The sequence below is a fragment of the Podarcis melisellensis genome, assembly GCF_964234715.1.
Source record: "Podarcis melisellensis genome assembly, chromosome: 5".
Taxonomy (NCBI): domain Eukaryota; kingdom Metazoa; phylum Chordata; class Lepidosauria; order Squamata; family Lacertidae; genus Podarcis; species Podarcis melisellensis.
In genome coordinates, this window is record NC_138537.1 from 5,937,906 (window position 1) to 5,958,088 (window position 20,183).

The 20,183-nt window shown below is 46.2% G+C and overlaps 1 protein-coding gene across 2 annotated transcripts in view; it reads right to left on the reverse strand.

Moving 5' to 3' along the window:
* Nucleotides 1-8,478: 8,478 nt before the first annotated feature.
* Nucleotides 8,479-20,183, reverse strand: part of LOC309369826 (cytochrome P450 2J2-like) — a 30,204-nt gene continuing 18,499 nt past the window's right edge. For both annotated transcript variants that reach the window (XM_081911169.1, XM_081911170.1), the window contains 5 exons: nucleotides 17,854-18,030; nucleotides 13,903-14,044; nucleotides 10,564-10,751; nucleotides 9,919-10,060; nucleotides 8,479-9,183 (listed from right to left, as the gene is read on the reverse strand). In XM_081911169.1, coding sequence (XP_081767295.1) covers nucleotides 8,996-9,183; nucleotides 9,919-10,060; nucleotides 10,564-10,751; nucleotides 13,903-14,044; nucleotides 17,854-18,030 — 837 coding nt within the window. In that variant the 3' untranslated portion in view covers nucleotides 8,479-8,995. The remainder of the gene's footprint in view (nucleotides 9,184-9,918; nucleotides 10,061-10,563; nucleotides 10,752-13,902; nucleotides 14,045-17,853; nucleotides 18,031-20,183) is intronic.

Below are 20,183 nucleotides of genomic sequence, written 5' to 3' on the forward strand. Positions count from 1 at the left end.
GATGCCGGCCAGGTCATTGGCCAAGAAGAAGTTAGGACACAGGCAGCTAGGGCCATATCAAGTTGAGGCTAAGATCAATCCGGTGGCTTTTCGTCTAGCCCTTCCGGAAGGTTCCAGGGTGCACCCGGTCTTTCATAGGTCGGTGCTCACTCCCTACAAAACCCCACACAGGTTTCAAGAGTCAGGAGCACCCCCAGAGCCACGTAGGAGGGCACCTGAGAGGGGGGAATCGCCAAGACCAGGACCTCTTAACGAGGTCACAGAGATACTGGACTCGAGATGGGGGGAGGAGGGAGTTGAATATTTTCTCGCCAGGGAAGGCACTCCGGCCTCTGCCAATAGCTGGGTGCCGGGTTACGCGTTGGACGAACCCCTGTTGAAGGAGGAGTTCCATGCACTTTTTCCGCACAAGCCCATGCCCGAGGAGTATTTTGATGATTGGCTTTTCACGCCCACTTTGTCAGACAGCACGTTCGAGGGTTTCTCCTCGCCCGAGGGCCATACGCCCGAAACAAGCCCAACCAGGGATCCGAGACTGGGGGGGGAGGAGACAGGCCCTTGTTGGTGGGTGGATCAGCCAAGGGAGGCATGGAGTCAGAGATGGATGGTAGGTCCTTGGCAGGCAGCGCCAGGAGAAACAGTGATGGAGGAAGAGACTGTGATGTCTTTGGGTGGGGAACCCGAGTTCGAACACACATATACGGAGCTGCCAGAGGAGAACGTTGAAGTGGACAACCTGTATCCTGAACCGACCCCGGAAGAACCACGTTTTCCTCAACCTGCACCCGGCGAGCGGGAGGGGGGAAGGGGGGGCTTCGAGGGGGGGATGGATGTCAGGGTTTCTGGGAGAGAGGAGGAGATGACAGAGGAGACGGAGAGCGAGTGGGAGGAGGGGCAGAAGGATGAGGAAGAAGATGACGGAATTCTAAGGGAATCCACGAGTCTGAGCAGCGAGTCAGAGGATTCTCAAAAGGGGGTTACCTTAATCAAGCAAAAGGGAGGAGAAGGGAGAAGCGGAGAGGAGCCCAGTGGAAGACAGACGCAGCAAGAGGCGTCTCAGCCGGAACGGAGTAAAGGGGGTGGAGTCGTCAGCCTCTCGGAGGGAGCAGGATTAGGAGAGAACAGAGAGAGGGGGTTGGAGCAAGGTGTTCAGCCGGAAAGGGTGGAGAGCAGAACAAGGGGTGGTGTAGCGGTCGAAAGAAAGGTCAGCAGCAACGTACGCGCGCCAAGTTCAAATGTAGAGGCGCGCGGAAGTGGAGAGAGCTCAGGGGAGGAGCCCGGCCCTAAAGCCAGAAAGAGGGGGGAAGAGGCGGCAGAGGATTCAGCCTCAGGCGAGTCACGGAGAGAGGGAACCCAGGGGGGCAGGAAGACCCTGCGGAAAAGAAAGGAGAGGAAGAGGTGGTCTAGAGCCAGGCTATTAAGTTGGTGCGGAAGAGGGGAGGAGTCAGAGGGGACTTCAGCGGTCTAACGTGACAGACGTACGGCCACAATGCTGAACTGTATGAGAAGCAGAAATCTTCAATAAACTTTTCCTGTAAATAAACTGCAACGGAGTAAGGTCTCTTGTGAGCTGGGACCCGTCCTGGGTGGCCGTGACAGTATAGATAAAATAAAAATGGATAAATATAAAGAATTAAGTAGGAAATTCCTATTGACATGGTATAGAACCCCGGTGCAACTGGCATATATAGTTAAAGGACTGAGTCCTAAGTGTTGGCATTGTTGTCAAGAGTTAGGGGTATATGCACATATGTGGTGGGAGTGTATTTGTGTAAAGGAATATTGACAAAAGATTATAAAGATTATTTCTGAAGTATTTCAGGTTAAGATAGAAGGCAATAGAGAAATGTATTTCAGGAATACTGGGGAATAGTAAAATAGAAAGAAAAGAGCAAGATTGGTATAAAATTATGATCTTAGCTGGTATGCTTGTTATTGCATTAGGATGGAAAGAAAAGGATAAATGGAAAATGGAAAAATGGAATGTCTATGTTTTTGACTATATACAATCTGACATATTTGAACAGGTAATGATGGAAGATACGTGGGAAAACAAATGTCAAAAGATTTTTAATAAATGGACAAGCTATAGGAATTGGATAGCACAGGGGGAAGCCAACCCAAGCATCCAAATTAGAATGAATAATCTGTGCTCGTGGTTAAAGATCTGAAGAGAGAACAAGTGTTGGGGGGAGGGGTGAAAGGGGAGGGAGGAAGGGAAAAAAACCAGGATAAATGAGTAGGGACAAAAGTATATACTGTTATGTATAACTAATAGGAGGAGGATTTTGATGCATGTTATTGTTAGTTTTTCGACTGAATGATTTTTTTTTGTAAGTTATTCGACATCCCTGGATGAAAGTGTGATTATAAAGAATGGAAAATAAAACAAATTAAAAATTAAAAAAAGAAAGAAAGAAAAAGAAAGAAATCAGATTGGTCTGGCATTACTTATTTCTGAGAAACCCATGCCTGCTCTTAGTAATCACAGCATCCTTTTCTAAGTCCTCACAGACTGACCGTATAATTATCTTGTTATGTACTGAAGTTCTCACCCTGGGCCAGCAGGGGGATACTGTAGATAGTTATACAAATGAAGGATCGAAAGTGACGTTCAGTGATTGGATAGTTTTAGAAAGTTGTTACAGTAATGTTGTTCTGAAGCTCTATATAAGCAGGCTGACTGAACCCTTCAGTTCAGTTCTGTTCTGGCCTGTGAATAAACAAGAGCTGTTTGAAGAATCGCTGTGTCGTCTGATATGTCCACGCATATGAAGATGGGTCTGCAGGGACCTCAAAGATAATAAACAATGTTTCTGAGATTGTATCCACAAGCTCCGTTACTCTTTTACTCTTGGGTGCAGCTCACTGGAAGACTGAAGCAGCTTAGGAGAGAGGGGAACCATAATGTACAAAACCCTGTGTTTTATCTTCCTTTATTGTCATGGAAATGGTGTCCCACACTTACAGATGCCATGATACAGTGGTACCTCGGGTTACATACGCTTCAGGTTACATACGCTTCAGGTTACATATGCTTCAGGTTCCACACTCCGCTAACCCAGAAATAGTGCTTTAGGTTAAGAACTTTGCTTCAGGATAAGAACAGAAATCGAGCTCCGGCGGCGCGGCAGCAGCAGGAGGCCCCATTAGCTAAAGTGGTGCTTCAAGTTAAGAACAGTTTCAGGTTAAGAACGGACCTCCGGAATGAATTAAGTACTTAACCTGAGGTACCACTGTACAAAATATAATATTGTTCCCATTAAAAATAATACTGTTCTCCCAATATTTTTAAGCAATTGCCCTTACAAGAATCATAGAATTGTACAGTTAGAAGGGTCACGACCTGAGGGTCATGTGCTAGCAGTTTGGGATGCACCACCTTTCGGATTAAGTATAATGAGTATATACAATAATAATAAGCATATACAATATAAGTTATGGTGAAATTTATGGCTATTTGTGTAGCCTTTGGAAGCCCTTAAGCCCGGCACACTTCCTTGCGCAGCTCTGGTTACCGCCAGCTACTTGTAGCAGAGTTAACGCAGCGTAGAAACTGATGCAGTGCGTGTGTGATAAATCAGGATGCAGACAAGTGTTCTAGCTTATCTCTTCTCAGTCTTTAATCGTGTAGAAAAACAACATAAATCAGACATAGATCAGACCCGGTGAACGCGGAAGAACACACTGAACTCACAGAGAAAAACACTCCCCTCTGTGAAAACTGGCCACGCCTCAGGAATGTGAGACGTCACTCAGAACATCTTAACCCTGTAAGTTCTGATTCTCTCCACATAAGTATATACAATAATCATTGTTTGCAATTGTTTGCTGTGCCATCTCATTTGCAGCAGAAGGTGGGGTGGGGGATGAGAGAGAGAGAGAGAGAGAGAGAGAGAGAGAGAGAGAGAGAGAGAGAGAGAGAGAGAGAGATTTGTTGCCAGATTTATTTCCCATATTCTTTTTCTTCCTCTCAATTCCTGGCGGTGCCTCTCACTTGCTTTGCCTCCAATCCATTTATCAGCTGCTCCTTGTCCTTTGGCCCTCATTCTGTATCCAGATCCAGGAGGGGAGCACCAGGGCAGAGGCTGAGGATGGTCAGAAAAGGAGCCTCTGAGCATGGGCAGAGTGCAGCCACTCACCTGTCATGGAAGAGACTGGTCCCATCAGGAAACATCAGGAGGGAAGGCCAACACGTGAGGAGGAAGAACCACTTCCATCTCCAGGCCCTACTGGAGAAAGCAGCCTGCCACACTCCCCTCTTGAAGCTTTTAGTCAATGAACCAAGTCACAGCTATGAATGGCGTTTGGGGTGGAGAGAGGAGAAATGTGAACCCTGCAGATGATAAATACAGGGAAGCATGCTGCTGCAGTGGGAGGGAGAAGTCAGACAGGACTATAGCACACTAGCTCCGGTAGTTCTTTTACTTTCATTCTCCTTTTAAACCAAACTAAAGATCTTTAGGGAGCTTACAAATGTGTTTCAATAAAGGCATCCTAGACTTCCATATACTGAACCCCCCCAACCCCCCCCACTAAGGGCCTCTCTCACCCTACTCAGGCTCTCTCACCCTACTCAGCCGTTTACTCAGGCTTCAGTTTGTTCAGCCTGGTCAAAAATGAGCTTCAAGGACACACAAAGAGAGAGAACTTGACAGCAGCTGGTTGTGTCATTGCTGCTCTTAGCAGCAGCTTTGGCAGGTGGAGAGAAGGTGGTAGGGGAGGTTGTGGCAGCTCGTCGCAAGGTGATGCTGGTGGGGGTCCATAGTGCAAGACCATTTTTTTGGTCATGTTAGGGAAACCACCGCCTCACCCCTTGCCCCTTCTCCCCAACCGCCTGGAGTAAAAAGTAGCTGGGGAGTAATGGTTGGTGGGCAGCATTTGGCACTGGTGGACGGTGCCTGACGCTACTCCGGACAAGCTTCCACTGAAGCAAACTGCTTCATGCTATGGCCAGCCATGGCTTTGAAGATTGCCTGCTAAAGTATTTGGCTTGTGCGCCATTGGGAGTGAAGCAAAGCAGACAAATGAATCAGAAGCAGCAGACAGCCTTAGAAGGAGGTGTGCCCAAGGAAATACAGCTCTAGGTCCCACTGGAAGTCTATTGTGGGTCCCATCATAAAAGCCTTGATGTTCTACGTTCTCTTTCCCCATTGCAAACACACACACACACACACAAAAACAACAACAAAATCAGTCCACAGTATGCTGGGGAGAACCATGGATGTGTTCCCTTAGGCAGCAGTTCTCAACCTGTGGGCCCCCAGATGTTGTTGGACTACAACTGCCCCATCCCTAGCTAGCAAGGCCAGAGCTCAGGGATGATGGGAGTTGTAGTCTAACAACATCTGGGGACCCACAGGTTGAGAACTGCTGCCTTGGAGTGAGTGATGCTCCCACATGATGGAGGATGAGCTTGGTATAGCTTGGTGTAGCTGGAGACTTTTAATCTCAGGGCCATGGGTTCAAGCCCCACGTTGGGCAAAAGATTCCTGCATTGCAGGGAGTTGGACTGGGTGACCCTCATGGCAACTTCCAAGCCTACAATTCTATCATTCTATGTGGGTACTGCAGGCCCCGTCAATTCTCCTGCCTCAAGGACACAAAGTGCCCACACAGAGAAGGTCTGTTAATTCCCTCCTGCATAAATGAAAGGAGGAGGAAGGAGAAAAGAAAAAAGCCCTACAGGAATACACACACACACACACACACAACCCCAAGCCTCAGTCAACTTCAGCGACAAGAAACACATGGAAGAGGCAAAAACAGGGTTGCCATATCTATGGAATTTCCCGGACATAGCCTGGATTTGGACGTCGGAAACAGTGGGCAGAAATTGCTGCATGTCTGCGAAAATCTGGACATATGGCAACCCATGTCAGAAGCTCAACAACTTTGCTCTGCCCCCAAAAGCTCAAGAACTCTTGTGTCTGGATTTTTGAAATATAGGAACCCTAGCCAAAAAAGGAAGGCAAAAGAGAAATCACAATGACGGTGGTACAGAGTAAGGAAAAAGTTTTTCCTCACTCAAAAAAGGAACCTGCCAACCTGAGCAGAGGCAGGGCAGAACTGGAGGAAAGGATAGCTTCTCCCTCTGGAAGAAGAGGCAAAAGACTTGAAGGGCCCTGCCTCTCCATTCCAGCAGGAGTCATCCTGTTCACTGGACTTTCTCTAGTGTGCTCCGGCAAAGAGAAGTGCTGACGTCCCTGAGAAAAGCAAAGGAAGAAAATGGAACCTAACCAGGCATCCTAGAAAGAATCAAGGAGAAATAGAAGGCAGGAGGGGTATGGAGATATCAGCATTTTTTATTGCTCTGCTGGTGGTTCTTCTGTTTCTGGACTTCCTGAAACAGCTCTGGTCACGCAGGCACTAACCTCCTGGACTTCCTCAGCTTCTTCTCATTGGTGGTGCATGGCAGATTGGGTTGAAGATTTGTGAAGATACTTTCATTATGGTACTTACTTCTTACTTAATATGACACACCTTGAAGGTCCCAGGCCACAGAGAGGTTAGGCTGGCCTCAACTAGAGCCAGGGCTTTTTCGGCTGCGGCTCCAACCTGGTAGAATGCTCTGTCACAAGAGACAAGGGCCCTGCAGGACTTGACATCTTTCCGTAGGGCCTGCAAGACAGAGCTGTTCCGCCAAGCCTTTGGTTAGGGCGCAGCCTGACTCCCTCCTCTGGCAACCTTTACAAAACTTTATGGTTGCCATCAATCTTGATTTTAATTAATTTTTATAATGTTTTTATAATGTTGCACTATTTTGGTGTTGTTAGCCGCCCTGAGCCCAGCTTCGGCTGGGGAGGGCGGGATATAAATAAAATTTATTATTATTATTATTATTATTATTATTATTATTATTATTATTATTATTACTATAACTTTGTCTAATGTGGTGGATTGGGGTGAAGATTCATGAAGACATTCTTGCTAAGGTATTTATTTCTCAGTAATAACTCAGACTCATGTGAACAATGGTTTTTATTTATTTCCCCCCAAGTAAGAAACTTGAAGTATAAACAATAACATCATTTTCAGGTAGGTTTAAATGGTAAATGCAATGGCTACAATCAAACACAAAGTAGGGTGTGATGAAACTCCTGCATTCATAAATTATAGAATTAAAATGAAAATTTAATTAAATGAATTAGTTAATCAGGATTATTTCATTCCAAGCATGGTACCTTTGGCCACACACAGGTAGATCTAGCAGTTGCTATGCGGCACATTTTGCAACAACAAAAAAACGATAGAAGAAATAATCTGCTTGCAACATAGTGCAGTGCAGGTGGGCAAAGCCTCTGGCCTTCCAGGTGATGCAGAACTGCAACTCCTAACAGTGCTGGTCACTGGCTGTACTTCCTGGGGCTGGTGGGAGTTGTAGTTCTGCAACATGTGGTGGGCCAAGGTTTTTCCACACCAGATCAAGGTGCACATTGTGAGCAAGAAGAGCAGGAAAGCACCAAGGTCAGTGAAACAGAAGGGAGACAAGCTCTGGTGCTACCATGCCCCAACCATTCTAATGCTGTAGTCAACATGGGTTTGTGCTTTTCAGTATTAATAAGAGCTTGTCATTTTTATATTGAAATATTGTGTTATGTGTGTTGGTTATGTTGTTGTTTAGTCATTTAGCCTCTTCTGCAAAAAGTTGCTCTTTGTCAGTCCATACTATTTATTTGTTTATTTGATACATTTATAAGCCACTTTCTCAGAAAATACTCTTCAAAAAGTACGAAATTAACCAGCCACCACATATTAGCATAATTAAAACTTTTATACCATCCAAAATTGGTAAGAATCCTAAAAGCTAGAACAAAGTGAGATAAGAGAGCTTTGTTATTCTTAAGCTTCCAAGTTGCCGTACTTTACTTTGCGCTGCTACCAGAAATCTCTCTTTTTTAAAACCCTGTAGCCTTATTTTAATAAAACTTTATTATATTTTTATAAAGAAGTTTGCTCTTTGAGTTACTGGACCTACCCAGCTTGGGTAGGTTCCAGAGATGGGTCAGTCTCTGCACATTGGGGTGTGGGGTGGGGAGTGGCAGTTTAAAATAAGGTTTGAATACAGCCCGAAGGGAGTTAGAAAGTGTATGTTGTGTTGGTGTTTTAGTGAACACCTCTATGTACTACCCTTCTCTGCTGTTTCTGCTTGTTAAAACAGTTTTTAAAAATAAATGAATAACAATTGCTCAGGATCCCTCCATCCTTGCTTTACTCAAACCTCTGGTGTTGTTTCAAACCACAGTTGTCTTGGTGTCCCCCCACCTCCATATTACTCTTAACTTCTGTGGTTGAAGGAAAGAATAGCGGAAGTTGGAGGAATGGCTGCTCTAAAATTCTCCCTCTTCCATTTCTTAGCAGCCGCATGGGAGAGTGATAAAGGATGTGCAGTCATCAAATATCCCACAGTGCCTCCACACAACGTATTTCACTCCTGATCCCATGTGCCCCCCCAATGAATTTCCAGATTCAGTGTAGTGATTTGGAAGATATATTTTATTAAAAAGCAGATGGCTACAAATGTACAGGACCCATAAACAGAACTTAACCTTCTCCAGCTGGGCAAGCCTTGCTCTTGGGATTCGACTCATCTTAAAGATACAGTCACATATATTGGCATGGGGGTGTGCTGAAAGGAGGCTGTTCATTATATAGGTGTTGAGGAAAAAGGAGGAAGGGGGGAAAGTAGTGAGGGTAGGAATGGGGATGCAAAGGAGCTGAAAAGAAATGAGGGATTAGGAGGCATGGATAGGGTGGAAGATGAAAGCAGGGGCATGAAAGAACTTGGGGAGGAGATGGGGTGATGGTGAAAATGGGCGCAAAGCAGAGCTGCAGAAAAGAAGAGAGAAGAAGCTTCAGAAATGGAGCTGGGAAGGTGAAAAGAGACCTTAGTAGTTGCATGAGATGGGAAGGGGAAACTCTATGTGTCAGGAGTGACAAAGGGGTTGGTAAGCGGAGGAAGCAGAGGTGCAGCCCCATGTACTTTCATATTTTATTAGGCATTGCAGCGGGGAACTGCACAGAGTTTATAAGGATGGGGATGTGCTGTAGCCCCCAGTAAAGGCTCTTTATTGAGTTCTTCCACTCCTTCTGGCAGCTGGAAGCGAAATGCCCTCAGCAGGCTTGTCAGGAAGATGAAAATTTCAGTATTTGCCAGCAGCATACCCAAACACGTGCGAGACCCTGAGGATGAGACAAGGGAAAAGCAGCAAGTGAATATTAGCTTACTTTCCAGGGTTCATTACTTTGTAGCTATAAAACACTCTACATAATATGACATAATAAGGGCAGGAAATTACAAGAAGGAAGCAAGTGGAAGGAAAGGGCTCATGGTTTTGGTTATCTCTATACTAACACACAGAACATGGAAAACGAAAACAAATTGGCCATCAATACAGGATGGCAAATATGACCCAATAGCCACTACTGAAACCTAGTGGAATCAGACTCATGACTGGTATGTAGAAGACTGCTCTGCCCCTCATGCTACTGTTGCCATTTTCTGGAAGCAGACCAATAAGCATGCCTACAGATGCCTACAGGGGCGCAGATGGCTTGCCGATCAGAAGTTCGGCTGTTCGAATCCCCACGACGGGGTGAGCTCCCATTGCTCGGTCCCAGCTCCTGCCAACCTAGAAGTTCGAAAGCATGTCAAAGTGCAAGTAGATAAATAGGTACCACTCCAGTGGGAAGGTAAATGGCTTTTCCGTGTGCTGCTCTGGTTTTGCCAGAAACAGCTTAGTCATGCTGGCCACATGACCCAGAAAAACTGTCTGCAGACAAACATCAGCTCCCTCGGTCAGTAAAGCGAGATGAGCGCCGCAACCCCAGAGTCGTTCGCAACTGGACTTAACTGTCAGGGGTCCTTTACCTTTATCTTTTTACAGATCACAACATAGCTTGGACTTTTGGATTTACCTGCACCAAACGCCAGAAACTCTTCTCTAGCCACATATTGTCCATCCTTGTTCAAGAAATGGTTTGGGTTGAACACTGCTGGTGTCTCCCATCTTGTGGGATCAACAAGAACAGAGCGGAAATCAGGAATAATATAAGTTCCCTGCAAAGAAGAAACAAATGATTGGCACTCAGACCAATACATTTCTGGATTGTTCCTCACTGTTCCACAACTAATCTTAGAAGAATTCAAACTGAATTCAAACTGACTGGGGGGTTTTGTGTGTGTGTGTGTGTGTGTGTGTGGAAATGCACATTTACCAAAGGCCAGATTCATTCCCAATCCCCCCCCCCATTAATAAGATACTTGTACAGGCAGAAACACAGGGTGACCTCCTTCTCCCTATCCCTCTTTTAAATGGAACCCAGAAGATGACCTCTAGCCACTGTGTGTTCCTCCCCTGCCTCACATTCCCAATAGAACAGCACTAGCCAGTGGTGAAACATGTCTACAGATGGAGCTCCTGCTCTTGCATCTTTTTCCTGCCCTTCAAGTTTTTGACTACACAGGAAGTTCCTCTATGGCTTTATGCATCTCTCAATATGTTACCCTAGGATTCTCTTTGCTCTTGAGATACAGGAGTGCAGTTTGCCACACTTCTTTACCTTGGGAATGAGAAAACCACACAGCTTCACATCCTTTGTACATTTCCTGGCGATCCCGAAAAATAAGGCATATTTAAAGCGCTGTATTTCATGAATAACAGCATTGGTGTAGGGCAGTTTCTTCTTATCTTGATAGCAGATTGTGTGAGAAGAACCTAAAGCATCTTCTATCTCCTTGTGGACTTTATCTGAAGAAAATGATGGAAACAGAAGGTTTATTTTGAATACTGCATTTTATTTCAGATGGACATTTATTTTCCAAAAGGGTCTGGGAATGAGCCTCAGTTTCTTATCTTTATAGCCCATCTTTTACTCCAAGGAGCTCAAGTCAGTGTACATGGTTCTTTCCCGCTCTAGATCCCAGGTGTGAAAAGGTTGAACGCAAACCTCATCTCAGCTGTTTCTGGTTACCAGAGCTGGCTGGATTTGCTGAGGGTCTGTGATCCAAGGCTGTCTGTTTTACACATTTTTTTAAAAAAAATCCTCCACTCCTCAGCCCTCAATATTTCCTACTCTGTTTCACCAATCCTCCTTTTCCAGCTTGATCTTTGGCTAACATCAGTCATGTAATGGAGCAAGGAGAGGCAGGGATGAGGCTCAGGTACTTAGTTCACAGCAGAGGCAATGATGGCACCCCCTGGAGACCTCTTGGCCAGCCCTCTGCATGCTGAATAAATAAGAATTTATCAAAGAGAAAATCACCCACTAAGCCAAGCAGAGGAAAATGTGGCTTACATTAACTGCGTGTTAAGCTACCATTTATATTTGGAAAGATTCCTTTATCACAGCCAAAGAAAATTTTAGGAGTGAATGAGCCCACCAGAACTCTTCTAGGCTGAATGCTGAGCAAGGTGTAATGTATGTGTGCAAAAGTGGGGCAATAATGCAGGAGCGGGTGGCGCTGCGGTTTAAACCACTGTGCCGCTTGGGCATGCTGATCAGAAGGTCGGCGGTTTGAGGCCCCACAACGGGGTGAGCTCCCGTTCTTCGGTCCTAGCTCCTGCCCACCTAGCAGTTCGAAAGCACACAGTGCAAGTAGATAAATAGGTACCACTCCGGCTGGAAGGTAAATGGAGTTTCCATGCACTGCTCTCGTTTCACCAGAAGCGGTTTAGTCATTCTGGCCACATGACCCGGAAAACTGTCTGTGGAAGTGAACAAACGCCGACTCCCTCGGTCTGTAAAGCGAGATGAGTGCTGCAACCCCAGAGTCATTTGCGACTGGACTAAATTGTCAGGGGTTCCTTTACCTTTTAATGCAGGAGCAAGGAGGGGGTCTGAGGAAAGAAGAGGAAATGTGCCCCCAATGCCACATGCTTATCTGCTGCCATCCTTGTGCACGGCACACACTGCTCTGAGGGGGTGGCGGCTTGCATTTATGTATTTATTCTACTAATTTGGAAGTATGCTTGATGTTTTAAGCCTCTCCTAGCACTGTACATTATGTACAATATAAAAACAATATCCACCAGAACAAAAACAAAAATGCTTCATGAAAGGCAGAGGGAAGGGCATTCCACAACACAAGAGCAACATTAGAAAATTCCCATTTTGGGGTCACCACCCTATTGCATTCTGTAGGGTGCTACCAGCAGAATTTCCTCAGGTGGCCAAATGAACTTACAGACCTTGTTGTTGTTTAGTCATTTAGTTGTGTCCGACTCTTCGTGACCCCATGGACCAGAGCACACCAGGCACTCCTGTCTCCCACTGCCTCCCGCAGTTTGGTCAAACTCATGTTTGTAGATTCGAGAACACTGTCCAACCATCTCGTCCTCTGTCATCCCCTTCTCCTTGTCCCCTCCACCTTTCCCAACATCAGGGTCTTTTCCAGGGAGTCATCTCTTCCCATGAGGTAGCCAAAGTATTGGAGCCTCAGCTTCAGGATCTGTCCTTCCAGTGAGCACTCAGGGCTGGTTTCTTTAAGAATGGATAGGTTTGATATTCTTGCAGTCCATGGGACTCTCAAGAGTCTCCTCCAGCACCATAATTCAAAGGCACCCATTCTTCGGTCATCAGACTTCTTTATGGTCCAGCTCTCACTTCCATACATCACAACTGGGAAAACCATAGCTTTAACTATACGGACCTTTGTCGACAAGGTGATGTCTCTGCTTTTTAAGATGCTGTCTAGATTTGTCATTGCTTCTCTCCCAAGAAGCAGGCACCTTTTAATTTCGTGACTGCTTTCACCATCTGCAGTGATCATGGAGCCCAAGAAAGTAAAATCTCTCACTGCCTCCATTCATTCCCCTTCTATTTGCCAGGAGGTGATGGGACTGGTAGCCATGACCTTAGTTTTTTTTATGTTCAGCTTCAGACCATATTTTGCACTCTCCTCTTTCACCCTCATTAAAAGGTTCTTTAATTTCTCCTCACTTTCTGCCATCAACGTTGTGTCATCTGTCATCTGAGGTTGTTGATATTTCTTCCGGCAATCTTAATTCCTGCTTGGGATTCATCCAGCCCAGCCTTTCGCATGATGAATTCTGCATATAAGTTAAATATGCAGGGAGACAATATACAGCCTTGTTGTACTCCTTTCCCAATTTTGAACCAATCAGCTGTTCCATATCCAGTTCTAACTGTAGCTTCTTGTCCCACATAAGATTTCTCAGGAGACAGATGAGGTGATCAGGCACTCCCGTTTCTTTAAGAACTTGCCATAGTTTGCTGTGGTTCACGCAGTCAAAGGCTTTTGCATAGTCAATGAAGCAGAAGTAGATGTCTTTCTGGAACTCTCTAGCTTTCTCCATAATCCAGTGCATGTTTGCAATTTGGTCTCTGGTTCCTCCAGCTTGCACTTCTGGGAGTTCTTGGCCCACATACTGCTTAAGCCTGCCTTGTAGAATTTTAAGCCTAACCTTGCTAGCGTGTGAAATGACTGCAACTGTGTGGTAGTTGGAGCATTCTTTGGCACTGCACGGCATAGCTCATAGCTTCTCTGAGTTATTCAAGCCCCTTTGCCATGACAAGGCAGTGATCCATGAAGGAGTTACAGACCTTACAGGGGCTGTTTCAGGTAATCTGGTCCTAAGTTTCTCAAGGCCTCATACAATAATGTGTGATGAAAGCATCCAATATACGATGTAAATGGTTAATGCTCACAAGGGCTGCAGAACTCTGTGATGCCATACATGTATGTCAAAAGCATTCAGCTTATTTCAATAACCCTTTGTCTCCCCAAACTTCCATCATAAGCTCACTTACTTTTAACTCTTTTTGATGTTTTATGTTCTTTGTTTTATCGTCTCATTAGATGTGAATGAAACCTTTAAATAATTACGGTCCACTCTAGAGATCAAGAGAAGCCCAGGCTCCCATTGTTCCCTCTCTCACCTTGGATATCTGGATGACTTGCCAGGAGGAGAAGTGCCCATTTCAGAGAACTGACGGTTGTGTCTGACCCTGCTACAAAGAAGTCAAAAATACTCCAAGCCATGTTTTCTTCATCATAGGTGGACTCTGGGTCATTCCTGCTCTGATGTTGAAAATGAGGAAGGTGACAAGTCATTCACATGCATTACAATCTGTCCTTCAGCACTTACTTTATCTTCTTTTACCCAGTTACTACAATGCCACCAACATATGCTTGATGAAGGGCAGGGTATCCCATTACACTGCTTGCTGCAAAATGGGGAGATGCCACCACCACCGCCCTGCTGCCACTGCTGTCCCCCTTACCTGAATCACACAACAGTGCCCACAAAGTGGGCTGAATAGAAAGATCCTGCTTCTTGCCATTCCACCACCCAAGGCAGCTGCCTCAGCCCACCTAATGGGCTGGCCGGCCCTGTGCTTCATAGTTGGTTGCGGCAAGAGATCTATGCACATCTTCCTGTGACCACAGTTGTAGCTGCTGGTGCTGCATTTGAGGATCTGTGGGTTGGGGTAAAAATCCAGCACTGGCACGAGGAGAGGGATCCTATAGAATCTCTCTGGCAGCACACATTCAAAATGTGCACTAAAGGTAAAGGTAAAGGGACCCCGGCCATTAGGTCCAGTCGTGACCAACTCTGGGGTTGCGGCACTCATCTCGCTTTATTGGCCGAGGGAGCCGGCGTACAGCTTCTGGGTCATGTGGCCAGCATGATTAAGCTGCTTCTGGCGAACAAGAGCAGTGCACGGAAGTGCTGTTTACCTTCCCTCCGGAGTGGTACCTATTTATCTACTTGCACTTTGATGTGCTTTCGAACTGCTAGGTTGGCAGGAGCAGGGACTGAGCAATGGGAGCTCAAACCGTCACGGGCATTCGAACCGCTGACCTTCTGATCGGCAAGTCCTAGGCTCTGTGGTTTAACCCACAGCGCCACCCGTGTCCCGAAAATGTGCACTACTTAACACTAAATATAATTATTTATTCTTTTGTCACCATAATGAAATTATGTTAAAGTTTGTTGGGTCGTATATCTTTGACCCACTGAGTCTGCTGCAATGGCCCTGCAATAAATTTGATTTATTGCCACTCTGACAAACTTCCAATGGCGCCCACACGCTTCCACTCCACGTGCTGCCACTCTCCTCAGTTGCCGGATAATAGCAGAGTTTACACGCAGCATCAAATGGCTTGTCTGCGCTGACATGGTGTCCTCAATAATGCAGCTCGACACCAGTGCTTCTAATCCAAAACTTTTTATTTAGTAGCACTCAAAAACAGAAAAGAAAACCTGCAGAATCTAGCTGCACGTTCGCAGCTCTCTGCCTCTTAACAAAAATGAAACAACCTTGCTCACATTCTCAGACAGACAGCTCTCCAGAGAGAGCTCAGCCCCCACAGAGCACAGATCAAAGGAACAAAGCATGGATCATGTGGGCAGTGCACCCAGTTGCTAAGAACGCTCCTGGAGTGTTAACTCCCGAGAATCCAGAACCACAACAAATTATATTTTTAACCTTCTAGTGTATGAATATAGATGAGTCAGGGGTTTGAATTCTGACTCCCCCCCCCCCCCGTGAGTGGTGTGTAATAAGACATTTGCCACTATCCACTTGGATTGTGCCTAGACTGAGGTTTCACATTCTTCACCCTCACAACAGTCATGTAGGGTGGGACATTTGCTGTTCCTGTTTTCCTGTGGGGAATAGAGACTGATCTTGTTCAGCCCTTGGTAATGTGGGGACTTGAACTGCAGCTACTCCTAAGCCTAAACAGATTTTAATAGCACCTGGGGTGGGTAACACTGAGGGTTACCGTCTTTTTCGCTCTATAAGACGCACCAGACCACAAGACGCGCCTAGTTTTTGGAGGAGGAAAACAAGAAAAAAAATATTCTGAATCTCAGAAGCCAGAACAGCAAGAGGGATCGCTGTGCAGTGAAAGCAGCAATCCCTCTTGCTGTTCTGGCTTCTGGGATAGCTGCGCAGCCTGCATTCGCTCCATAAGACGCACACACATTTCCCCTTACTTTTTAGGAGGGAAAAAGTGAGTCTCATAGAGCAAAAAATACGGTATATTGATATCCTCACAGTTTTTTTTAGATCTCCAAGAATACCCACTCCCTCTTGAGAGCCAAATTTGAACAGGAAGGCATTTAAAGAGGTATTTCCAGTCACTGCCTTAACTTCTGTGGGGACTCCCTTTCCCATGCGGTATGCTCAAACCTAAGCCACTTTGGCTTGTATTGTGCCATCTTTTTCTTTAACATTGTTATAGATTTAAGGGGGACCCCTCCCTAAACCCTACAAATTAATAAATGCTAGGATTTTGGTTATTTGGGATGTGAAGGGAGAATGCAAGCTGCAAAGGAATTCCTGTGGCTGAGCTATGTCCATCAAAGAACAATAGATGGCAATTGAGGGACATTCATAATACAAGAGGACTCCTTTCCCTTGCCTGGAGGTGTGAAGAGAGGGAATCAGAAGGTTGCTGGGGTAACTGGCCCGGTAGCAAGAAGAAGGAAGAAGAGCTGAGATCCATCTTGGGCAGGTTGGCTGAAGGCTGGCTGTGCTGCTGTGGGGTACAAACTCCTCTTGAAAGGACCATGCTGTAAGATCTGGACTCCCTCCATGCAGACTGAAGGTGTAATGATTATTTCTTAAAGCCACAACAGTCTCCGCCATGTCTTCAATTCTCCAAAGAAACACAGATCCTGGGTGGGTGCCTGCTGCTGCTACCACTTGGCAGAGAAAGAGGGGCAGGGACTCGACCTAAGACATTTGAAGTGTCCCAAGGTGCTTTTGAGTTGGCTTTTGGTGACCATGGTTAAGCTCTGAATTTTTGGTAGAGATGAGGTTTCAATCTGTGGCTTATTTGCCTGCTTTTCAACTAGTTTTAAATGTTTTAATCTGTCCTGAATGTGAGGGGTGTGAAAGGGTTAGCAATTCAAATAAAGTCTTATTTCACGCTAATGGATCTGACCAGTGGTGGAGGAAGGGGGGCAGCGGGGGTGGCGGTCCGACTAGGGTGCCATCTCTGAGGGGGATGACAAGAAGGCACCCCACAGGGGGCTCACCCTGCCACCCCCGGGCATGGTGGCGTGAGCCACCGCCATCGCACCACCACCATGTGCGGAGGATCCCTCTGCTGTCCATATGGCGCACACGTGGCACCGCTGTATGTAGTGGCGCTGCGCATGTGCCATACCTAGTGGCGCTGCACATGCTCAGCTGGGCGGTTTGCCCTGCCCCTGTGGGTGGTTTGCCCCGCCCCTTGACACCCCACACCGGGTGCCAGACAGCCTTCCTTCACCCCTGGATCTGCCCCCAGGAGTGGTATAATTTGATCGCTGTTAACTGGAGGTGCCTGGGGTGGCATACAGAAAATTGGCCAGATGTGTAAGCCACAGATTGTGTCCACTGGGTAGATTGGTGGCATTTTGTACAGTCCTGCAAAGGATAGCATGGGTTAGAACTATGTACCAACAAATCCTTCACTGAAGAAAAGTGGGGTGAAAATGAAATCATTGAACCAACAAGCAGTGCTTTTCTGTTTTCTCAGTCCATGTCTGAATGTGAGATGAACAACAATACAAAATAATTTATGTACAGAAACAATGCTCCATAGGGAAGACCCCTCAACACACATGAACTCCCACTCATTCACACTCATATTTGGGGTTATGAAAATATCTGCCTTTTCCTAGCCATTTCAATAGATGCTTCAATAGATGGATGTTCACCCACTTTAGCAACTAAAAAACTGTGAAAGAAATTTGGGGAAAGCTCAAGGTGGTTTCCAGCTGAGATTCAGAAAAAAATGTTAGTTTCAGGCAACAGATTAGTATTCACATGTAACAGGGAATATAATGACTCCTGGGATGAGCAGTATTCAGTTGCAAAATAGATACTTACTTTCTCCATCTGAAGTAGATAGAAATCAATGAAATCCTGTGGCTCATGCAGAGATAGATTCTCCTTATGCTTCTCTATCTCCTCCTTTGCAAATGAAAGCATTGCCTTCAGGCAGTACAATGCCTTCTTGTGAGGCCCTGGGACATGTTTCATAAGCCATGGGAACATTTCATATAGCTAAAGGAAAGAAAGAGAAAATTTGGTCACATGGTTCATGCTTTGGATTAGCAATGTTCAAGGGACGTCTCTGCTCTCAGTATTTCTCCTGCAGAGGGGAGCACAGAGAGAAAATCATTTTGACTGTTGACCTCTGAGCTCTAAAGCCATGTTGCAATTGGGGATAGACCCTGTCAGCGAGTCACTGTAATTTGTTGAGAACCACAGGGTGATTCCATGATAGCTCCATGATAAACAGGTCACGTCTGTCTTGTGGCATGGATTATTTCCTCCAACACTGCAAGACGAACCCATGAAAGTGCATCATGGGGGTGAACAGATGGAGGTTGAATCCTGACAAGACAGAAGTACTGTTCTTGGGGGACAGGGGACGGGTGGGTGTGGGGGACTCCCTGGTCCTGAATGGGGTAACTGTGCCCCTGAAGGACCTGGCGTCCAGCCTGGGAGTCATTTTGGACTCACAGCTGTCCATGGAAGTGCAGGTCAATTCTGTGTCCAGGGCAGCTGTCTAAAAGCTCCATCTGGTACGCAGGCTGAGATCCTACCTGCCTGCGGACTGTCTCACAAGAGTGGTGCATGGACTACTGCAATGCACTCTACGTGGGGTTACCTTTGAAGGTGACACGAAACTGCAATTAATCCAGAATGTGGCACCTAGACTGGTGACTGGGACTGGCCACCGGGACAATATAACACTGGTCCTGAAAGACCTGCATTGGCTCCCAGTATGTTTCCAACCACAATTCAAAGTGTTGGTGCTGACCTTTAAAGCCCTAAACGGCCTCAGTCCTGTATACCTGAAGGAGCATCTCCACCCCCATTGTTCAGCCTGGACACTGAGATCCAGCACCGAGGGCCTTCTGGCGGTTCCCTCACTATGAGAAGTGAGGTTACAGGGAACCAGGCAGAGGGCCTTCTCGGTAGTGGGGCCCGCCCTGTGGAACACCCTCCCATCAGATGTCAAAGCAAATAAGCAACTATCCTACTTTTAAAGGACATCTGAAGGCAGCCCTGTTTAGGGAAATGTTTAATGCTGTAATGTGTTTTTAATATTTGATTGGGAGCTTCCCAGAGTGGCTGGGGAAACCCAGCCAGATGGGCTGGGTATAAATAATAAATTATTATTATTATTATCATGAGGGAGGAATTGAGACCAGCTTTCAGCACTTCCGTTGGGATTCCATCCTGTCCTGGGGTTGTACCACATGCTTGAGAGTTGAAGGCGTTATTCAGCTTGTCAGGGGAGAGAGGGACATTCAGCAATTCAAAGAGAGGCAAAGACTGGATACTGTCAATGTGTTTGAGACCATGTTTTCCCATAAGCACAATTCATAATAATGATCTGCCCATCACGTCATCTGCTTGCTGCTGTGTCCCCAGACAAGGTTCTCAGTGGTGCAGTTTTCCTGGCTGTTGGTCCAAAGGTTGTCTTCATGCCTTCATACATTTTTCACTGTCATCAGTGAGTTTGACATAGCTTTAGCTGGTAGTCATTGACACATCATCTGATCCTTGCCTTTCTCAGTGCAGGAAACATCATCTCATAAGGCACAAATTTGTAGTTCACAAATGTGAACCTCACCCTTTGCAGCAATAGCAAGCTCCCTCTCCTGACAGCCTGCACTAGTTCTTCATAGAACATGTCCTTGGTCTGTATGTCAGAGCACATAGTGGGACTGCAGATGCTTGTTGTTGTTGTTGTTGTTTAGTCGTTTAGTCGTGTCCGACTCTTCGTGACCCCATGGACCAGAGAACGCCAGGCACCTCTGTCCTCCACTGCCTCCCGCAGTTTGGTCAAACTCATGCTGGTAACCTCGAAAACACTATCCAGCCATCTCGTCCTCTGTCGCCCCCTTCTCCTTGTGCCCTCCATCTTTCCCAACATCAGGGTCTTCTCCAGGGAGTCTTCTCTTCTCATGAGGTGGCCAAAGTACTGGAGCCTCAGCTTCACAATCTGTCCTTCCAGTGAGCACTCAGGGTTGATTTCCTTCAGTATGGAGAGGTTTGATCTTCTTGCAGTCCATGGGACTCTCAAGAGTCTCCTCCAGCACCATAATTCAAAAGCATCAATTCTTCGGCGATCAGCCTTCTTTATGGTCCAGCTCTCACTTCCATACATCACTACTGGGAAAACCATAGCTTTAACTATACGA